Raw genomic sequence first — 22,311 nt, forward strand, 5'->3', positions numbered from 1 at the left:
TAAAAATACTTGTACTTGTCAGACTAGTTTGTCCTGACTTTTCTGTTGGGAAAAAAAGATTTCCAAAGAAGAGCTTCTATTCCTTATATTTAGGAAACCTGACCATTGGAAAATTCATTGTCTTTATAGTTTTCCTCAATATGGTTTTCTTTGTGGGTTTTGTTTTGTTTTTTTTTTTAACTGCCTGGGGTTTGCTGAGATTTCGGAATTGATGGGCTGATGTCTTTCACCAGTTTGGAAAATTCTTGGTCATTATCTCTTTAAATTTTGCTTCTGCCCCGATCTTTCTCTCCTTTCTTTCTGAGTCTCCAATTACATTTATGTTAGTCTTTTTGGCTGTGTCCCACATGTTCCTTCCTGCTCTTTCTTTCCATTGCATTTTTCCCCCTCTGTGCTTCAGTTGCATATTTTTAACTGAGCTGAATTCAAGTTTGCTCACCTTATCTTCACTGTGAATAATCTTTTGTTAAACCTATGCAATGAGTTATTCATTTCAGATGCTGTATTTTTCAGTTATAGACTGACCTTTTGAATTTTTATAGATTCCAATTCTCTTGAAATTTGCCTCTTTTACCTATTTTCTGGGTTTTCCTCTATTTTCTTAAAACATTAATTTTAGTTATTTTAAAGGATTGTTTGCTAACTCTAAAATCTGGATCATCTGTAGGTCTGCTTCCATTGTTTCTTTTTTCTCTTTATTATTGGTCATATTTTCCCTCCTCAGCATTGTCTAGCATTTTTTTTTAAAGATTTTATTTCTTATTTATTTGACAGAGATCACAAGTAGGCAGAGAGGCAGGCAGAGAGAGAGGAGAAAGCAGGCTCGCTGCTGAGCAGAGAGCCCGATGTGGGGCTCGATCCCAGGACCCTGAGATCATGACCTGAGCCAAAGGCAGAGGCTTAACCCACTGAGCCACCCAGGCGCCCCTAGCATTTTTTTTTTTTTTAATGCCAGATACAGTGTATAAAAAAGCCATAGATGACTGCTTTTTTCTCTGTTAGGCAGATATAATGAGAGAATAACCTAAATCCAATTTGAAATTGAGATGGGTTGAAGATGGGTTACAATTTTAGTATGAGCCAGTTCACCTATGGTTTGGCATTATTTCTTGGTCATGGCCTTCTAATGCTTTTGACCAAGAGCCTAGCATCCTGAGTCTCCTCAGCTCTGAGAGACTACAACAGACTCAGTACTGCCTTTTGGTGGTTTCACACCAGGTCCCACTCCACACACTTTAGAACCTGGTAATGTCTTGAAAGAGAGATGGTGGTATATGGTAACAGGGCTTCTCTCTTTCTAAAGGGATTTTGTCTCCTAAGAATGCAAGACTTAGAGACTTCTTTATACCTTTTGGGCCAGCCTCTCATCTCTTGCACAATCAACTAATGTCCTGTGGGAAAACTGGCCTTGTATTTAGGGCTCCTCTAGGTTCTAATCCATCATACAAGTCCCAAACAACTGCCAAAAACTCCTCTTGGATCTCTTTCCTCAAGAATTTCTTTGCTTGGGCTAAATCTGCTCTTTAGCCTATGACCAGAATCAGCAAATGTCCCCTGGAAATAAAATGGCTAATGGTCATCCACTTACTTAAGAAGAGTTCTACCCTTTCCGGAATTTTAGTTCATATTGTCTTCTTTGCTTCCATAGTTCTCCAACCAATATGATTTATGAAAAGAACAAGAGACTAATTACATAACAAAGTTAAAGAAAGTGTGTACCTGTGAGGGCATCACAACTGGCAGACCGATTATTACATCGGCAGGGCAAGCAGCCACTCTTACTAAAGTCATAATATCCATCTTGGCATCGATCACATGTAGAGCCGGTGACACCCACTTTGCACTGGCATTTCCCAGAACTGCAAATAAAAGCAAAGACAACGAACAAAATAAATGAGTTTGAAAGTTTTGTTGCCTAACATCCCATCATAGATTATCTTAATGTAGAAATAGTTTCAACTAGATTCTAACTACTAGGATTATTATGATTTCGTTTGAATTGGAAGTTGATCAACTTCATGAGTATATGCATTCAATTGACATACTAACACTTATCATTTGTGACAATTTAATCCTCTGCACTAAGGTAGTTTAAAATAATTGATAAAGGAGCTATGGAGAACATAAATCCCCAGTGCTTAGAAATCTTTGTTTGCTAAACAGTGGGGCATAGAACTGGTACCATTACTACATCTCACCCCTAGATTATTCCACAGTTCCATCAGTATCCACCCTGCCCAATATAGAGAAGAGAAGAAACTCCACCTTGTCTTCACCCAACTAGCTTCTGGCTGAAGAATATGAAGGCAAAGATCTTAATAAATATGTCAATTCTTAGCCATTTAGATGCTGAAAATGATATAATTTTCTACTTTAGGTCCAGGTTATATTAAAATTATATTTCTGGTAATTAAACTAGAATTCATAATTCAGCAAATATGACTGTAAGGGGGACACTTCTTGCTTTCTGGCTTAAATCCATATAAAAGTCTAGACTGTCAACCCAAAAAGAAGTCTAAAATCTGAAGTAAGAAAAATAGGGGTAGTCGGCACTGGCTCGGTCAGTAGAACATATGACTTTTGGTTTGGGGGTTGTAGGTTCAAGCCCATGTTGGGTATAGAGATTACTTAAAAATAAAATCTTTAAAGATAGAAAGAAAGAAAAGAAAAGAAAAGAAAAGAAGGAAGGAAGGAAAGAAGGAAGGAAGGAAAGAAGGAAGGAAGGAAGGAAGGAAGGAAGGAAAAAATTTATTTAACAATGTGACTCTTCTTTATATGCTTATTCTGAACCTAAAATTTTTAGACTTCACCTGAGCATATCTTGGCACCAGTCATATTGGATGGAAAACTTTTAAGGTAAAACTGCTTTTCAATATAATGTTTTTTAGAGATTCAGCTCCTTATAATGAGCCCCCATGGGACTGATAATTTTAGTTCAAGAAACCAAGCTCAAATTATTCATACTTACACAGCTCTTACACATATCAGTTAAATCCCCTTCTAATTCTTATTTCTATAATAAAACCAGAAGTTCCAAATTTGAGAGTTACTGGAATTTTCAGTTGAACTCTGCAGAATGCAAGTAAAGCAACTTTCAATCCTGTGTATTCTACTTGTAGTATATAAACCTAAAGATTTTCTTTTCTTTTTTTTTCTTTCTTTCTTTTTTTTTTTTTTTTTTTTTTTTTTTTTAGATAATGCCTTTCTTTTTCATCAGCATCCCTTGGGCTAAATAATGAGACTTTCATCCTCCATCCCTAAAACTATTTCGAGCAGCTAGAGTCAAAGTTTACTTCTCTCTTCTACTTACAGTTCTCTGCACTATCCCAGGCTATGTCAAAAGGAGTAGAAAAGTAGAAAAACAGTTCAGCATGGAATATATTTTTACTCAAACAAAACCAGTCCAGGAGGGAAAGGAAGCCAGGCTTATGTAAATAATATATGCTTTATATGTTTCAAAGTCTTGTGTCCTGAGAAGCTGCCCATAGGCCTCTGTATTCCTATCTTAAAGTTGTCTAGTATATTAGGTTATGCAATTGCTTGACTAACAAGTACTCTTACAGAAAATGTAAAACAGAGCCATCTGAGAGCAGGAGTGCTGCTGTTGCTGCTGCTGAATATGATGATAAAAATAATGAGCCATCACTTACTGAGAACGATGTCAATAAATATAGATACTCTCTCTAATCCTCAAAATAACCCTACTAGGTGAAGTCCTAATCCTCGTTTTACTGTTGAAGGACATCAGAGAGGTTAAAGTTATTGTCCACACCTAGTAAGTCAGGCTGATTTATACAAAGCCAGACTTTTCCTATTATACCATGGTACCTACTGCTCCCTAAGTCTGAATCTAAATTTGCATAAGAAATTTGCATGCCAAACAACTTGGCTATCAAGATTCACTCTGTAGATTCCAAGTACCACAACTCACCATTTATTTAGGTGCCCACCCCAGTGAACTGTTTCTGCCTTGCCCAGAATAAACTCTACCTAAGAAAAGTGGTCTCTTTCTCACTGCCAGTAAGTATCAGGTCTTCCTTAACAAAAGCTAAGAGTTCTCAGTGCTTGAAGAGAAACTGCAGCCTAGCAAAAGTCCAAGGTTCCCAGAGATGCAAATCCAAATATTTTGATGTTTAAAGCTTAGTTAAAATTTGTACTGATCATAGTGAAGATGAGCCTTGATTTTAAACATGCAACAGAAATGTGCATTACTAAGTATGTCTCTTAAGTAACTTCACAAAAAAATAAAACAAATGGAAAAAATCCGAGCACATATACGCTTACACAGTCTTACACAAAAATACCCCCCGGTACTTAAAGAGCTAACAAAGTAAATCTGTATTCATCAAATATGAAGTTCAGGAATGTTATTACTCAAGAAGGAACTAGTCAGCCTAAATCTCACTAAACTGTCAGAAAATTATAAAGGATATAATTGCCTTCCAAAGAATTGCTAACAACATTTTATTAGCCAATTTCTAAGGCTTTTAAAATGTTAATCTAAATATGCTTGCTCCTCATTTCTCTATAGATAGATTATTCGGTAAACAGAAGAATTAACAGTTACTTTTAATGGCAGTGTTTGCCGAACTCACCAACCTACAAGAAAATGATATTATCTTGGAATAGCTAATCACTTCATAACATCTCATAATCATAGACTGTGTTCTCAAAGTAGTTGCTATTCCTGTAAGTGGACTTTCCCTTCATAATTCTGCTCTGCATACTTGGAAGACTGATTTGAGCAGGCATCTTTCTCCCTGGAGAATATGTCCCTTAGTTGTTGATGTAAAAATAAAAACCCCACGAGTGGCTTTATGAATCCTGATAAAGCGATTGACTAGTCTAGATACCATGTTTCACTTTCCCTGGGTCAATTTTAAAACACAGGAAAAGAGGTGCTTTCTTTCTCTCTCTCCTTTTTTAAATATAGCAGAGAGTGGGAAAGTTGCAGTGAGACTACGCTAGTACTGTTCTCCATGTTACTCATGGCCCATCGCCAGCTTCTGCGTGTATAAGAATTAAATCACTCAGCAAATATAAAGCTCTGCCTGTGTGACTTCTTTCACAGAATAAAGCCTTTACAACACCCCCTTTCATGGTCTCCCTCTGTTAAAGACTGTTGAATGCTTTTTGAAGCAAAGGTCAATGATATAAATGCAATGAAATCAAAGACAGGAAAAAAAAGTCCTGTTAACAGACCACTTATGCTTATCCATAGATTTGAAGTGAAAGAACCAAAGACTCATAGCTTCATATCTGGAAAATAAGGGCACAAAACCAGATTTTGAACAGAAGTCAGAAATCTCTACTACTGAGATCAACTCAGATAAACTAAGAATTTGCTCATCTGGTGTCACTTTTTATAGACATGAGTTAGTTACTAGCAACGTACTACTATAGTATAGAGAATTATATCAGAAAGAAGAACATAGAGTTATTTTTAAAGGAAGCACAAGCATTGGGAAACTAAGCCATACTGAGTATAACTAAGTATATACTATACATTTCTTAAATTATCCCAAATAGGATTCTCAGATTTTCTTAGAGTGTCAGGTGCTTAGTTACAGAATTTATTGCACTCCTAAGTATGAACCATTATTATAAGGTTTGATCACTTGAAAATGATCTCTTAAGGGGTATTTGGCTGGCTTAGTCAGAAGAGCATGCGACTCTTGATCTCTAGGCCATGAGTTCAAGCCCCACACTGGGTGTAGAGATTACTTAAATAAATAAAACTTTAAAAAACCTATCTCTTAAAACATGAATAATATATATTTTTGACATGAAGTCATTAATTTTTCAAAAGGGAATTCAATGGTGTACCACATTTCAAGATATGGTACGTATTTATGTCATACAAGTACTAAACAAAATGTCTTTAAAGGTTCTGGTCTGTTTAAGACAAATAGATGGAGAATCTCCAAAATGTCCATTATTTTATAACAGCATTGACTAGGGTGAGAAGGGCAGAACACAGGAAGGAAGGTATCAGGGTCTATGGAAAATTCATAGCCTAAGAAGACAGAGAGCTTGGTTCATATTCCAGCTCTGCTATTAACTAGGTGGGACCACGTGCTTATTCAATCTTAGACTCAGTATTCTCATTTGTAAACTGAAGATAATTATACCAAACTTTGTAGGGTTACTGTGAAAATCAAAGATTATATACCAAGGGTACTCAGCATAGCATCTGGTATGTAATCAATACTCAAGAATCAAAGAACTATGAAGGTGATGACAGTAATCCTAGATCTTGAATTTTTCCTAAGAATTATAAAGAAAATGGGTTGGACTCTCTAACAGGTAAAGGCAAACAAGGCTAAGTTACTTTTAAAATTCTGTTAATAAACCTAGAGAAACTGTAAGAATTTATGGGGGTAATTGCTAGTTTGGAGCAAAAAGGTGGCTAGGAAAAAAGAGCACATTGTGAAAAAGCACAGTAGAAATGGTTTGGGGAAAGAAAATTCTAAAACCGAGAAGGGAGGGGCACCTGGGAAGCTCAGCTGGTTAAGCATCTGACTTCAGCTGGGGTCCTGACCTCAGAGTCCTCTTGGAGTCCTGGGATTGAGCCCTGCATTGGACTCCATGCTTAGTGGGAGAGAGCTTATCCCTCACCGTCCCCTTCTGCCCCCACCCTCCACTCATGGGCGTTCACTCTCTCTCAAATGAATGAATAAAATCTTTTAAAAATTTTTTCAAAAATAATAAAATTGAAAAGGGAAAGCATCTGAAAAAGCCTACATAAGGCAGGACTTAAATCAGTGAGACTTGATGTGTTTTTGTACAAACTAGCTAATTGCTTTTAATTTTTTTCTAAGTTGTCAAATCTCTCAGCAAGTTTTGTGTTATCAAAAACATTGTCTATTTTCTTCCTACAAGTTATAAGATATAAATGACATGTGCATGGCATATCTTTAGATATCATGTTATCAATCTGAACTTAAGAAGTCATAGAATAACTAAAAAGATACAGTTCTGATTAGGAGAAATTTATTTATGGTTATTCAGAAGCCTTGCTTTTCCTTCTTCCTCACACAGTTTACATGTTGGCACTCTGATATGGGAAGAACAAGAAACAGAAAAAATGGATAATAAAAGGTATCAATTTTTTCTTCTATCTTTAATAACTAACAACAATTTAGTACAGAGATGTCTGCATGGCTCAGTCAGTTAAGCATCTGCCTTCAGCTCAGGTCACGATCTCAGGGTCCTGGGACTGAGTCCTGTGTCATCGGCAGGGAGCTTGCTTCTCCCTCTCCCTCTGCCATTCCCCCTGTCCGTGCTCTCTCACTCACTCTCTCTCTCAAGTAAATAAATACAAATCTTGAAAAAAATAAAATAATATAAACAATTTAGTGTAGAAAGAGACTGAACCACTAGTTAAAACACAGTATGCAATTAACAGAAAATTGTTGATTATAAGCTCTCTTGATATATTAAAAATAATATAATATTAAAAAGAAGCTGGGAAAAGTTGATCTAACTAGAAAAAAGTCTTTATATGGGAAAACAATGAAAGTGAAGTTATTAGCAATTCTTAACTTCATGTTTGTGTCATGATTTTGTAAAGGTAGTAAAAATAGTTTCTCCTTTGGTTATGAAAGAAACTCAGTAATTGGACATTTTGGCAAAAGACAATCTGCATTTAGCATTCCTCTGTCTTTCTACAATCATAGAAAAGACCATGATGCAATGAGCAAAGCTCCTTTGCTGGAGAAAAAAAAGGATAGCTTTATTGTTGAAAACATTGGGCTATTATACTAAACATTCCTTGTATTTTTGCGGGCAAATAGTCTAAAATATTCTTAGAAATCCATATTCAGACAGAAATTCTTAACACTCAAAAGGGTATTGCCTAAGTGTAAAAATATTTCCTGATAGCCAATCATACTAAAATCAAATTTAAAAGCTTATTTGAAAAGTCAGAAATAAAAGTTAATGGCAAAAAAATAAAAAGTGTATTTCCAGAGCCATAACTTGGGAAGGCTTACCTTAATTCAACTAGGAAAATTATTTCTTGTTTCCTTCACTTTTTGAATGGAATAAATATGGCCATAAGAATACTTAAACCCTGGGGCGCCTGGGTGGCTCAGTTGGTTAAGTGACGGCCTTTGGCTCAGGTCATGGCCTCAGGGTCCTGGGATAGAGCCCCACATCCGGCTCCTCACTCCCTCTGCCGCTCTCCCTGCCTGTGCTCTCCTGCTCTCTCTCTCTCAAATAAATAAAAATCTTAAATAAAAAAAGAATACTCAAACCTTCACAATTACTCCATTATTTGATAGAGATTTCTGCATTTCAAAAGTCATTTTGAAAAGAAAAAAGAAAAAGCATGTCCCGATACCATCTTTCTGAAGATGGCCCTCAAACACATTAACATTGTATCCTTTTGTAACCTTTGTTAAAGATTTGCTTAATGAAAGGATATTTTTTAAAAATAGTTTTTTTAAATTTAAATTCCAACTACTTAGCATACAGTGTAATATTAGTTTCAGCTGTAGAATTTAGTGATTCGACACTTCCATACAACACTCAGGGCTCATCACAAGTGTACTCCCTTATACCCATCAAAAATTTCACCCATCCCCCCACCTCCCCTCTGGTAACCATCAGTTTGTTCTCTATAGTTAAGAGTCTGTTTCTTGGTTTGCCTCTCTTTCTCTTTTCCCTTTGCTCACTTGTTCTGTTTCTTAAAATTCACATATAAATGAAATCATATGGTATTTCTTTCTCTGATATTTCACTTAGCATAATACTCTCTAGCTCCATCCATGTTGTTGCAAATGACAAGATTTCATTTTTTTTGATGGCTGAGAAATATTCTGCTGCATTTGTATGTGTATGTGTTTATGTGTGTTTATATACACACCACATACACACACACCACATCTCCTTTACCCATTCATCAATGGACACCTGGGCTCTTTTCATAATTTGGCTATTGTAGGTAATGCTTCTATAAACAGCATATAAAGCAGCATCTGGGTGGCTCAGATGGTTGAGCGTCTGCCTTTGACTCAGGTCATGATCGCAGGGTCCTAGGATCAAGCCCCATGTAGGGCTCTCTGCTTAGTGGGGAGCCTGCTTCTCCCTCTCCCACTGTTGTTCCCCCTGCTTGTGCTCTCTCACTCTGTCAAATAGATAAAATCTTTAAAAAATAAAATAAAGTCAAACCTTGCTGAGACTCTAATATGTCCATCTTTAAACAAACAAAAAAATAAACATCGGGGTCAATGCATCCCTTTGAATTAGTTATTTTTGTATTCTTTGGGTAAATACCCAAGCAATTACTGGGTTGTAGGTTAGTTCTATTTTTAACTATTTGAGGGAACCCCAAACTATTTTCCTGAGTGGCTGCACCGATTTGCATTCCCACCAACAGTGCAAGGGGGTTCCCCTTTCTCCACATGCTTGCCAACACCTCTTGTTTCTTGTGTTGTTGATTTTAGCCATTCTGACAGGTGTCAGGTGATATCTTACTGTAGTTTTCATTTGTATTTCCCTGATGATGGGTGATGTTGAGCATCTTTTCATGTGCCGGCTGGCCATCTGATGTCTTCTCTGGAAAAATGTCTATTCGTGTCTTCTCCCCATTTTTTAATTGGATTATTTGTTTTTGGGGTATTGAGTTTTATACAGTCTTCATATATTTTGGATACTAACCTGAACAGGTAATTATTAACACTTGATCTGTGTATATGCTGTGTTCCAAAAATTAACTGAACTTGTAGTGCCTTGAATTTAGAACTCATTTTCTCACAGAAATGACTGCATAAGTGGTGGCTTAGTTTCCAAATAAGAAACAAAAAAACCTGTTTAATTCAAAATGTTGATACTGACAGTATCAAGGACCAAGTCCTTTTTACCTAAGTCTGAAGCTTTTGAGTTCTAAACCCTGTAGGGAATGAAGTAGTCAGGGGCAATATTAACACCTACTGAGTTCTACCGGGGGGAATATAAATAAAGTGCATACCACAATATTTATATATTCATTAGTTACTTTCGTTCTTATGATAATTCTGTGACATTCATTAAGTCTCAATTTTGCCACTTTCTAGCTGTTTGATTGTTGAGCAAATTAAGTTTTCACATCTGAAAAAGTAATAATAATCCCTATTTCAATAATAATCCCTATTAACTAGTGAACACTAGTTAAAACTACTTAAGTACCTTCCAAATTTTAGTAGCACTCTATCTGGTCAAATTGGGGATACTCAACATCCCCAAACAATACAGCTTCCATGACATGAAATGACTCAATTTTCAAGGTCACACACCCAGAGGGCAATCAGAATTAGAACCCAGGTCTATGAAGAGTCTGCCAACCATTCTTTTTTACAAAAGGATAATTGTTATATCATATTAGTTTCAGGTATACAACATGATTTGATACTTACTTACATTGCAAAACCATCACCACAATAAGCTTAGTTACTACCTGTCACCATACAAAGTTACACTGTTTTCCCCTGAGTATTTTTGACATTGATTTATAGATATCCTTTATTCCTGGAATAATTACTCTCTTGTCAGTATAATGTGCTACAATTATTTTCTCTCAGTTGGAGGCTTGTCTTTTGTATAAGTTTTACAGTTTAACAAAGTAGTTAAGGTGTGAACACTGGAGCTAGACTACCTGGATTTAAATCCTGGTTTTACCACTTACTGGTCATTTGACCATAAGTAAATTACCTCAACTTCCCGCTTCAGTTTCCTCACTTGTAAAATGAAGAAAATAATCTCTCACTCTCACAAGTGTGTTGTGAAGATTAATTTAGTTAGTATTTGTTAAGCATGCAGAACAGTGTCTGACACATAGTAAAAATTGTATAAGTACTGCTACTACGTTACTAGTACTGTTGAAGCTTATCCCTAAGCTTTAGTACCTCCTCAACTACATGTCAAATATCGTTCCATACATGGGTTATTTCTGGGTCTTTGTTTTTGTTCTATTTATCTATTTGTCTATCCCTGAACCAAACGAAACTCTCTTAATTACTACAGCTTTACTTCCCCTAAGTTTTTCATATAAAATTTTTGAAAAATATAGATATGTTGAAAGAACAGTATTCTCAGTATCTATACATATTTTTTGCTTTTTACCCAGTACTCCCCTAATCCCTTCTCCCCACTTACATCACTTCAGCCACACTTGCCTTACTGTTGCTCAGATGGGCTGTGTATGTTCCTTCATGAGAGACCCTGTATTCGCTGTCCTTTCTGTTGGCAAAACCCTTCAGCCAGGGGATTCTACATGGCATACCCCCTTACTTCTTTTTGTTATTTATTCAAATGTCATATTCTCAACAAGGCCTCTACCAGCCACACCATCTAAAACTGTAATATCTCTTACTATTTAATAGAATATATATTTTATTTTTTATTATCTCTCTCCCCATCTAGAATGTCAGTTCTATGAAATCAGAGGGTTTTATTTGTTTGTTTGTTTCCACTGCTATATTCCCAGGGCCTACCACAGTACCTGGCACATGATAGACACTTAAACTTTCTCATGTAATGATTGTGTAATTTGGCTCAAAATCTATGTGTTTCCTTCATTAATTTATGATGCTTTCTGAGCACAATACTTGTCTTCAATTTAGCCTATTTAATATTTTATATTACATTTAAATAAACCTCTTAGAATCTTAGAAACAGGATATTTATTTAGGTGAGCAAAATGAGTCATTTAATGACTGACTGGTCCATGATGGGCCAGTCAACGTTGTAAGACATTGATCCCTTGGATTTGTTTTTTAAAGGACGAAGAAGAGCAGAAAGGGAAAAAAATAATTTACTAGCCCACAAAGATAAGTCTGTTTTGCTTAACCCCAATTTTCTATTATGACCCTATAAAAAAGCCTCTTTAGCTTATATAACCTTATATAAATAAAGAGCAGAGACTGGAATGCCTCAAATAAGCCTATTCATAATTACTTCTGGTTTTCTTCTGTATATATTAGATTTTGGGGCATCAACAGATTGATCAGTGGTTCTGATTGTTAAGCCCTATCTCAGAATTTCTGATTCAGTAGGTCAGGGGTTGGGCCCAAGAATTTACATTTCTAACCAATCCCCAGGTTATGCTGATATTGATCTGGGGACCATACTTGAAGAACCACTGTACTAGATTATCTGGAAAAATGTCACTATACTTGCTTCACTCTACTTTTTAATCCCAAGCCCTGACTGGTAAAGCTGCTTGATTTCCATCTCTGCACTTAGTGCTTACCCCTTAATTTGATATCAATTCTGATCTAAGAAGAGGGTACTTAAGGCAGTCAACCTCAGTGAACTGTCATTAAGTCTCATCTGCTACTGGTTCCTTTGACTTTAGTCCCCTATATTCTCAATGGCTGAATTACAACTACTGTCCCTAGTTTCCTGATGTCTGGCTCCTTGTCCCAGTGGCTGTGCCTCACCACTTCCTACCCCGATGACTAGGTTCACAACACTTGCTTTCAGATCTCCCACATGTCAAATGTCTGCCATTTAAGCCCCAACAAGGCAAGTGGACTCAACTTTGATATTTATAATGTCCTAATTCCTGACTTTCAAATGATTCTCTATGGATGCTCTCAACACTTCAAGTTGACTTCTTCTATACAGTATTGAATTTCATTGTAGAAGATCTGACTTCTAGATTTATGTCTCCATGGGCCACTCCTTAGGTTGATCAATCATGCTCACCCATACCTAGACCTTTACTGACACTGAGACTCACACCGCCGTATCTAATCTTGCCCTTCTATTTTAGGGTGCAGTGGGGAGAGCCTTGGAATCAGACAGACCTGGGCCCAAATCTAAGCTCTGCCATTTATTAATTATGCCATATTGTTAAGTAACTCAACCTCTAAGAGCAAGACAGCTAAGTTGTTCTGAGAAGTCAGAGAGGTTGTATGTGTAAAGCATCAAGAACAGAGGTTAAACGGTGTTCATCAAATGTTAATTTCCTTCTGTTCTTTCTGCTGTCTCTCCTGCATTATGCAGCTTCCGTAGGTGAACAGTGTAGTCAAAAAAACGAATATATTTTCCTGTAAAAACTCTTCTTTCAAATATCTATAATATCTTTTACTGGACATTGTATTCTACCTTAGCACTCTTTAAGTAATCAATTCAGGATCAGCAAAAGTAAAACTTAATTAAGGAAATGGTCACAAGGTATGTGTTAGGAATTGGCAGAAAGGAAGGAAGGGCTTCTGTCATTGACAATATAAGCCATGTCTTTTATTACGCTTTTGGCAGTGTGAGAGGAATGTCTATGACCTTCCTGTACAGCATTTAGAAGAAAATTTAAATTTGATGACATCCCAGATCTCTTTGAGAATCTATTTAATCTTATAGACCTTCTCCATAGAAAAATACATACCCACCATTATATTTCCTGCATTTCCCCCTTCATAGACTAAGAACTTCTGACCTCAAGCTTAGAAGTATATACTAACCCAAAACTGAGCGCCATGGGAGTTGAAGGTAACAGAAAGAACATGAGATAAGTTGTCAGAAGAGCTTGAGTCCACGCTCTTGCTCTGGTATTTAACAAATGTCCAAGCTTGGGCTCCAACCTTTCAATTATTACTTCTCATTAGTAATTTGTTAAAAATCATCCTTACCTACCTCATCCTTACCCTACCTACTTAGAACTCAGGGTTCTAAGGGTTGTTGTTAGAATCAAATGAGAAAATGTACAGGAGACGAGAATACTAGTTCAGGTATTAGTTATTAACATTACTTAGAAACCTACTGAATTTATAAAAACAGGAGCAAGCCTGAAATACCCTCACTGTTGAAACACATGGAATATACCATACCACAGAATTCATTTAATATATAAAGAACCATAATCATGGAATTGATAATTTTTTAAACTAGCCCTATATACTTTGAATGTCAAAATAATCATGGCTAAAGCATTTGTATCTTTTTTATAGGAAATCTAGAGAAACTTCAAGTCAAGATCTCTCTTTGGAATTGACAAATTTAGGTATTTTGAGTGGAAATCAAATCCAAGGAGAAAAAAGATGAATAGTCCCATATTCGCTCTACCCTCTAGGAAACATATTTCTTGCTATAAAAAATCCCCATTTGAGATGGAACAAGTCATGCTGATTTAATTTTCTTTCAGGGGACACAGGGGAAGACAAAGCCTTCTCTGTGGAAAAAAGCATCCTTCTATTTCAGCCTAAGTCTACTAACATAAGATTTAGAAGCTTTTCTTTTAAAACTTTATAGGAAAAAAATACTTAAAACATTAAAACAGGCTATGAATTGGATTGTATATTCTAACCACAATGCCATACATCTAAAGTGGCAGATCTCCATGCCAGCAAAGTCAGTTAATTTCCTCACTGTGATTCCTTGTCTGCACCTAAGACTAAGAATTATCACTAGGGCCAGCTACATCTTCATCATAAGACAGTAATACTATCCATATTCTCTTGACTGACTGCTCTAAATAATAATTCTATCAACTTTTTATTTCTAAATAATGTTAGATGTAAAGAAAAGTGTAAAGATAGTACAGGGAGTTCTTATACACTATTTACCCAACTTCCCTAAGGTTAACTTCTTATATAACCATGGTATATTCATCAAAACTGAAAATTAACTGTGCTATAATACTATTAACTACACTATGACTTTATCAGAGTTCCCTAATTTTTACATTAATGTCCTTTTTCTGTTCCAGGAACTAATCTAAGATAATATCTTACGTTTGTCTACAGGCATGTCTTCCTAGCTTCCTCCATTCTGACAGTTTCTTGGTCTTCCCTTGTCTTTTATAACCTTGAAGCTTTTGAAGAGTACTGGTTCGTTATCTTGTAAAATGTTCCTCAATTTGGGCTTGTCTGACGTTTCATCGTAATTAGACTGAAATTAGGAATTTTAGCAAAGACTATCTCAGAGGTAACATGCCCTTCTCATTCACTGCATTATATTAGGGGATACACGACACTATATACATGACTTATCACTGATGATGTTATCTTGATCACTCAAATGATAACTCTTCATGCTAAGAATCTGTCTGTATAGTAGCTAAACTTAGAACGGTTACCAGGTATATTTAGAAAATAGGCAGAGGTTCAGCCACTCAATTAATAAACACTCAATAAAACACTCAATTAATAAACTCAATTGATACAATAAAGGCAGTATAGTCAGGTATTGGTTTCACTTGTTTCTGTCACTTACTAGTTATCTGTTTTGGAGCAAATTACTCAAGTCTCAGTTTCTTCATCTGTGAAATGAGACTAGTTCCACTTCAGTCAGTTGTTGTTTTATCCTTATAAGTTAGAATATATAAAGCACTTAGCCTGGCACAGAGCAAACATTCATAAATGTTAATACTGTTCATTCTGGGGTTGATGGTGGTAGTAATAATGTTAATATTATTTGCCAACTTGTGTGATAATTTCATCTGAGAAAGAAGTCAAATTTTAGGACAGAAAAGCATGATGTGTTTATAAGATTTTTACACTCTTTAAGTGTAGTAAAATGTCCTGAGAGATGCTTAACTAGAGATTAAATTGTGGTTTCTTCCTTCCTTAGCAAGAGAACTTTGCAACAGCTTTGCCATTTGGGCAGAAAGAGAAAATAATCTTGAAGCAGATTTTTCCATCTGGGTGAAGAATCACTTGTTTAGGCTTCTTTAGTTGTGTCAGTACAGAGTGAACAGGCCCCAGTGTCCTGAGACAAAAGTTTAGCAAGAACTTTGTTATTGGGGAGGGAGGGAGACTTGGGGTTTGTTAGGTGAAAGATTCTACAGAAAGTCCTCAACTAGAACACTTGGAACTGGCTTGCACACTGAGATAAAGCTGCATGTATAAACCGAAGGAGCTGACTGTTAAGATCTAGAACTCTAGAGCCCTAATGTAGAGCCTCCTTGAAAGAACTTGGCACTGAGGAGTGGGTTCATCCTCCCTCAAAGAACTGCTCTGGCCTCTTTAAGGATCTGGAACAGTGAAAGCATCATTACATCATTATATCATCTGTCAGGTTGTCCAACCTGGCAATGCCATACAGGAGTGAGAGCCGGTAATGGCAGTGAACTGTTCAGAATCCCGTTCCCTTGATACTTAGCATCAGAGGACTAACTCTTAGAGTTATTGGAAAATGAGTAATTAATTGTTGGAGAATGGGTTGCCTCAAAAGGAAAATGGGTTGCTACTGAGGCATATGAGTCTCAGAGTAACAAGTGGGAAAATAAGAGAGGTGTGCCTACATCTGAACCTTGCTTGTGGAAAAGTCTGCCATTTATATAACCACTCAACTTTCCCATATCTATTATACTGGCTACCCCCACAGGCCTTTCTACAAAGATTAATAGTTTTTAAACTCTCATAAGCTAAAGGGCCCTTGGAATTATTTTTAGCTGCACAGAAAGAACATGGGTGTGGGGACCCTGCTTGACGCTCAGCAGCAAGGCTCAGGGGGATCAAATGCCATGCAATGCAGTGCATGGCAGCAGCTACTGAAGCATGTAGGAAAGCAGATTCAGTCCCCGCAGCCTGTAACAAAGGCAGAACGGGAACACAGGGAGAGAATATGGGCCTGAGAAGGAACCCTGGGCTGAGCGATTCCTTAAATACAATTTAGAAATACAAACTACCTTTAGATTTGTGGATATGTAGTAGCGCAAAAAATCATAAACTTGCTAGGCAATTATGCACAGAAACCCTGGTATCATGGGGCACATCACCATTTCACTATTGCCCACTGTCAATTTTCTCTCTAATTATTATCCTAATTTTGGCCCTCACTAGTTTTCATCCTGCCTCTAATTGTCCCCTGCTTATATCCATCCATTCTAGTACTGCTAGGACACAGTGCTGATCTTTCTTCTGCTTAAAAATTGCATCATGAATAAAAGCCAAATCATTTATCTGGCCCTTGAGGCCCTCTGTGACCTGACCTTAGCAGGACTTGCCAGATTTATCTCCTCTGCCCCCACTTCTCTTCCACCTTACATCCTGTGTAAGCACATCTCTGAGACATTAATCTTCCTCTTTCCTGTTTTCTAACATCCTTTCCCACCTTGTCCACTTCTGTAAGCCTAATCCTTTCCTATCTTCAAAACTGAGGTCAAAAGCTATCTCTTCAATGAAATAATCTCTGATATTTTCAGCTATAAGTGAGATCACCCAGATTCTTAATCCCCTTACTAATTTACCCTTATAGTTTATGATGTCTGTCAATTTTTACTTCCTATTATAATTATTTCTATACTTTTTTAGTGTCCTTCCTAGACAGGAAGCTCTTTTGGAATAAGACCCATTGTCTTACTAATCTTTTATTCCCCACAAGGTCTAGTAAAGTATCCTGCACATAATTTGTTATATAAGCACCCTGATACCAAATACTGCAATTTGTATGAACATGATTATTTGTATTATTAGCATATATACATCTACATATTTGGGAGAGTCTCTCAGCAGAAACCAAACAAATGAACTTTTAACATTATCAATAACTAAATTTAAGCTTTAAAATATTTCTTTCAAAAATCTCAAACTGGCCTAAATGTGGCTTAAATAAAATAATTAAGTAGAAGAGTCTGCATCATGGGTTAGGGAAAATACCCTATTTGATCAACAGCCACTATACCAACTCACTGTGACATGTTATTTTCATGTTCTCAAAGGTCACCAATAGCTGGAAGAAAGATGTGTTGTGTTTTTTTCCATTCATTTGACTACAGCTGTTATCTAGTTAATAATTAGAAGACCAGGAAAGCAGAACAAGCCCTGTATTGAATGGAGGATTTAAAATAGAAGTGTACTGAAAAACACACAGAGCCATCTAAACTGTAATAGACATACATTATTTACACTTAAATTCAATGCTCTTGGTGCCTTTTTCTGAGTGAGCCCTGTCTAGCCATTTGTTAACATTCAAATTTTAATCTAATTTCTTTTTCCATGAACTTAACAGGATACTTGGTGTAATGTGCTTAAAATATCTTCTAACACATAAGCCATTGGCACTTTATGAACATTTATTGAAACAAATTAATCATGATAGGATAAGGGGGTCAATTACCTGCTTTTGACTAAGACAGCTACCTTTTAAAATTCAACCTTCAAGGAAAAAAACACAAAAGTGAATTTAAAAAAGATAATTTAAACTAGATATTCATACCATTGCCAGAATGGTAACTGGGATACAGAATAAAATTATTTTTAAATAAAATTAAAGCTGTAAGGCTCTGATCTATTTTCCAAAGGAATAGCAGAAGAATATCCTAGAAAATTTCTTGAGTTTGTTACACAATGGATATGCACCTATCTTATCAGATATCTCTATCTGAATATCTCATAATCACTTCAAAATGAACACATTTGAACCCTAACATCATCATCTCCCTCCAACTTGCTAAGTTTCCTGTATTCTTTATCTAGTTAATGGAATATCTCTTCACTCATGTGCCCAAGCCAGAAAGAAACATGGGAGTCATCTCTATTGCTCTCCCCCTTACTCCATATGTACCAACAAATAACTAGCCTTGTCACATTTTATTCTCCAAATACCTGTTATATTGGTTCCCTTCTCTCTTGTACCATTGCCAATACCAATGCCAGTGTCCAGTTTCACTCTCCTCCCCTGAGCTCACTCTCTTTTATCCACCAGATTTCTGACAGAGTGATTTTTCTTTAAAGATTTTTATTTATTTATTTGACAGAGAAAGAGATCACAAGTAGGCAGAGAGGCAGGCAGAGAGAGAGAAAGCAGGCTCCCTGCTGAGCAGAGAGCCCAATGCGGGCTTCGATTCCAGGACCCTGAGATCATGACCTGAGCCAAGGGCAGAGGCTCAACCCACTGAGCTACCCAGGTGCCCCAGAGTGATTTTTCTTGAAAGCAAATCCAACATCACTCCTTTTTTGATATTCTTCAATGGATAAAATTTGCATCTCTTCAATGGATAAAATTAGGCCTTTTATGGTCTGGTCCTTCTTATTCTTCATTCATTCATTCATTCATTCTATTCATTCGTCAAGTATTTACTGAATCTACTTTGTGCCAGGCACTGTTCTAGGTGTTAAAGATACAACAGTAAACAGAAAAAGTCTCATCTCATCATTTCCCACTCTCCTTCAACCCTTTTTTTCTACCACTAACAAGCGTTCTTGCCTTTGAGAACTAGTGAGACACTTGCATTCTACTGAAGATGCCTTGCTATTTCATACAAATTTCTACTCCTCTTTCAGGTCTCAATTTAAATGCAACTTTTTCACTCAACACTTCCCTGAATCTCCTGTGCACTTTTCTGAATACTCATATTTTGTTTGTGTTTCTATCTTTCCACAAGGGTTGTTCAACATCTGCAAATCAATCAACATGGTAGAGCACATCAATAAAAGAAAAAACAAGAACCATATGACCTTCTCAATTGATGCAGAAAAAAACATTTGACAAAATAGAACATCCATTTCTGATTAAAACTCTTCAGAGTATAGGGGTAGAGAGAACATTCCTCAATATCATAAAAACCATCTATGAAAAGCCCACAGAAATATAATTCTCAGCTTTTCCCTTAAGATCAGGAACAGGGCAGGGATGCCCACTCTCACCACTATTGTTCAACACAGTACTAGAAATCCTAGCCTCAACAATCAGACAACAAAAAAGAAATAAAAGGCATCCAAATTGGCAAAGAAGAAGTCAAACTCTCCTTGCAGATGACATGATACTGCATCTGGAAAACCCAAAAGACTCCAACCCCAAATTACTAGAACTCATACAGCAATTGAGCAATGTGGCAGGATACAAAATCAATGCACACAAATCAGTTGCTTTTCTGTACACTAACAATGTAACTGTAGAAAGAGAAACTGAGGAATCAATTCCATTCACAATAGCAACAAAAACCGTAAGTATGATACCTAGGAATAAACCTAACTAAAGACGTAAAGGATCTAACCTCTAGAAACTACAGAACACTTATGAAAGAAATTGAGGAAGACACAAAAAGATGGAAAGATATCCCATGCTCTGTCTTTCCACTGACAATAAGTGCCATAAGCACAGGGATAATGTCTTTGGACACAGAGTTGGCAAGGGCAATGCCTTTATTGAATGAAATGAATGAATGAATAAAATGACACAGCTTTCCTCAATTGTTAATTGTTTCCAGTAATCAAATAACTTTTTCTATATCTCCCAGAATTATATGCAAAGTAATAAAGAAGAGTTTACACAAGCAGCTGTTACTCCCAATTATGACACAAGCGATGATTTATCTGAGTCCCATGTGAATGTGTGCCTCAGAGGTTTACCATCTTTCTATTTGACATTTATTTCATTATAAGTTGACTTCATGAGTAAAATTTTGCCCTCTGTCCTGGAGCATATTCCCATAGTTAAGATGCAAAATAATAAATATTTCAAAATACACTCAGGGTATGGCAGCAACCACAGATTTTATGTAAAAGGATATTACACCACGGCAGAACTTCTTTGTTATCTTACAGAGACAGTCTATAATGATGCACCTAACATACTGACCTACTATAGATGCATTTTAAAAATCTCAAATCATTATATACTTGCCTCCATATAAAGCCAACCCTGACAATATTTTAAGGGCTGTAGTAAGAGATACAAGCTCTCACCGGGCAAGCTGATTTTTTGAGATAAAATGTTATGTGATTTCTTCATTCACTTATTAAACATATGTCCAAATATAAATCAGGAAAACATTAGAAATGCACTGCAAAAGCAAAAATGAAAAGATATCGTAGACTGACTCCCTCCCAATTAAACAGGTTGGAACATCAATCGTGCTGTGAGGGGGTGGCCATCTGTCAGTACATAAAGGACTTTGTGTTTGCACATAAAGACGTTGCTCAACCCACATCTGGCTCCCATAGCCAAGTTCTACCCTCACTAGTGCAACTCCCACTGAAAATATAGGGGCATAAAGAACAGGGAGATGAATTTTTTAGAAGCCAGCTATTTGGTCCATGAGTATTGGATGTACAAGAGAATCAGGATAGAATTGAGTCCACTCTTCTACTTCGATTTGTTTTTAAAAAGAGAACAGGGAGGTGGAAACAGAAAAGAATTTTGAGTCGGTGTTAAGAGCTCAGATTTCTCATCTCATTGTATAATCTTAGGAAATTCACTTTAATCTGCATGGTTTTTTCCTCCTGATAAGGTCTTCTTCTCAGCCCTCTGCCTTCCCAAATCATAATTTAGAAGGCGCATCTCAGTTCCCACCTCCTCTGGAAAGCCTTTTCCCTTATTACTTCAGTTTATTCTTTTCTCGCTCTAAACTATTTGACCTAAAAATTCAGCATGCATTTATAAACTGTTTTGTATTGTCTTCTAGTAGTTTTGCGCCCTTTAGTCTAGCATAGGTTACAGGTTTCTAGACAAGAGCAAAAGCAATATTGTTTTACTCCAGAATTTTTGCTCCTCTTTGTGAGTTAACAATCTTATAATCTAACATACAACTTAGGTAATTTTAGTATGTAAAATCTAATATATCCCAAACTCTAGTTCCAAGTTACAAATGTTTCAATCCCAACACTTTCACTTACTGGTTATTACTCATAAGTTAGGCAATTTACCTAGCTTCCAATTTTTTTTCCTGTGCAAATGAGAATTATAATAATAGCGCTTGCTGATACAGTTGCTATAGGGGTTAAATCAACTGTTACATGCAAATGAAGGGCTTAGGATAGTGCCTAGCATGTGTTTGATTAACTTTAACTATTATTATTATTATTATTATTAAATATAGATTGTTGGGGTGCCTGGTGGCTCAGCTGGTTAAGCATCCAACTCTTGATTTTTGCTCGAGTCATAATCTCAGGTTGTGAGATGAAGCCCCGCATTGGGCTCCAAGCTGGACGTAGAGCCTATTTAAGATTCTCTTCCTCTCCCTCTGCCCCTCCACACTTATACTCTGTCTCTCTCTCTCTCTCTCTCTCCTCACCTCTTAAAAAAGAAAATATAGATTGTCCAATTTTAAGAGGTTTAACATGTTTGTGAAAATGGAGGAAAATAATTTAAACTTTTTTTTCCTGTTAGAATGAACAATTTCTTCTTTAGCCTACCAACAAAAACAAATACCCCAATCCCTCCTCATACACAACACAGGTGGACTTAATCCTCCTCTTTGATGAGTCACCAATTCAATTCATCATGTTTTAAAAAAAAAAATAGACTCAACCTCTAGGGAGTTATTGAGCTGAATCTATGTGCCAGTCATAAGGTAAGTGGGGACACACACACACACACACACACACACATGCAGACACACACAATTCAAGTCTCACAAAAATCTTTCAAGTCATATATATAATT

At 36.4% G+C, this 22,311-nt stretch overlaps 1 protein-coding gene across 1 annotated transcript in view; it reads right to left on the bottom strand.

Moving 5' to 3' along the window:
• The window catches only part of MEGF9 (multiple EGF like domains 9), an 81,335-nt gene that overhangs the window by 12,533 nt on the left and 46,491 nt on the right, over positions 1-22,311 (bottom strand). Inside the window, exon 3 of the mRNA XM_032865729.1 lies at positions 1,720-1,859. Coding sequence (XP_032721620.1) covers positions 1,720-1,859 — 140 coding nt within the window. The remainder of the gene's footprint in view (positions 1-1,719; positions 1,860-22,311) is intronic.

The sequence above is a fragment of the Lontra canadensis genome, unplaced genomic scaffold (genome assembly GCF_010015895.1).
Source record: "Lontra canadensis isolate GAN:19392208 unplaced genomic scaffold, GSC_riverotter_1.0 scaffold30, whole genome shotgun sequence".
In the NCBI taxonomy this organism is placed as follows: domain Eukaryota; kingdom Metazoa; phylum Chordata; class Mammalia; order Carnivora; family Mustelidae; genus Lontra; species Lontra canadensis.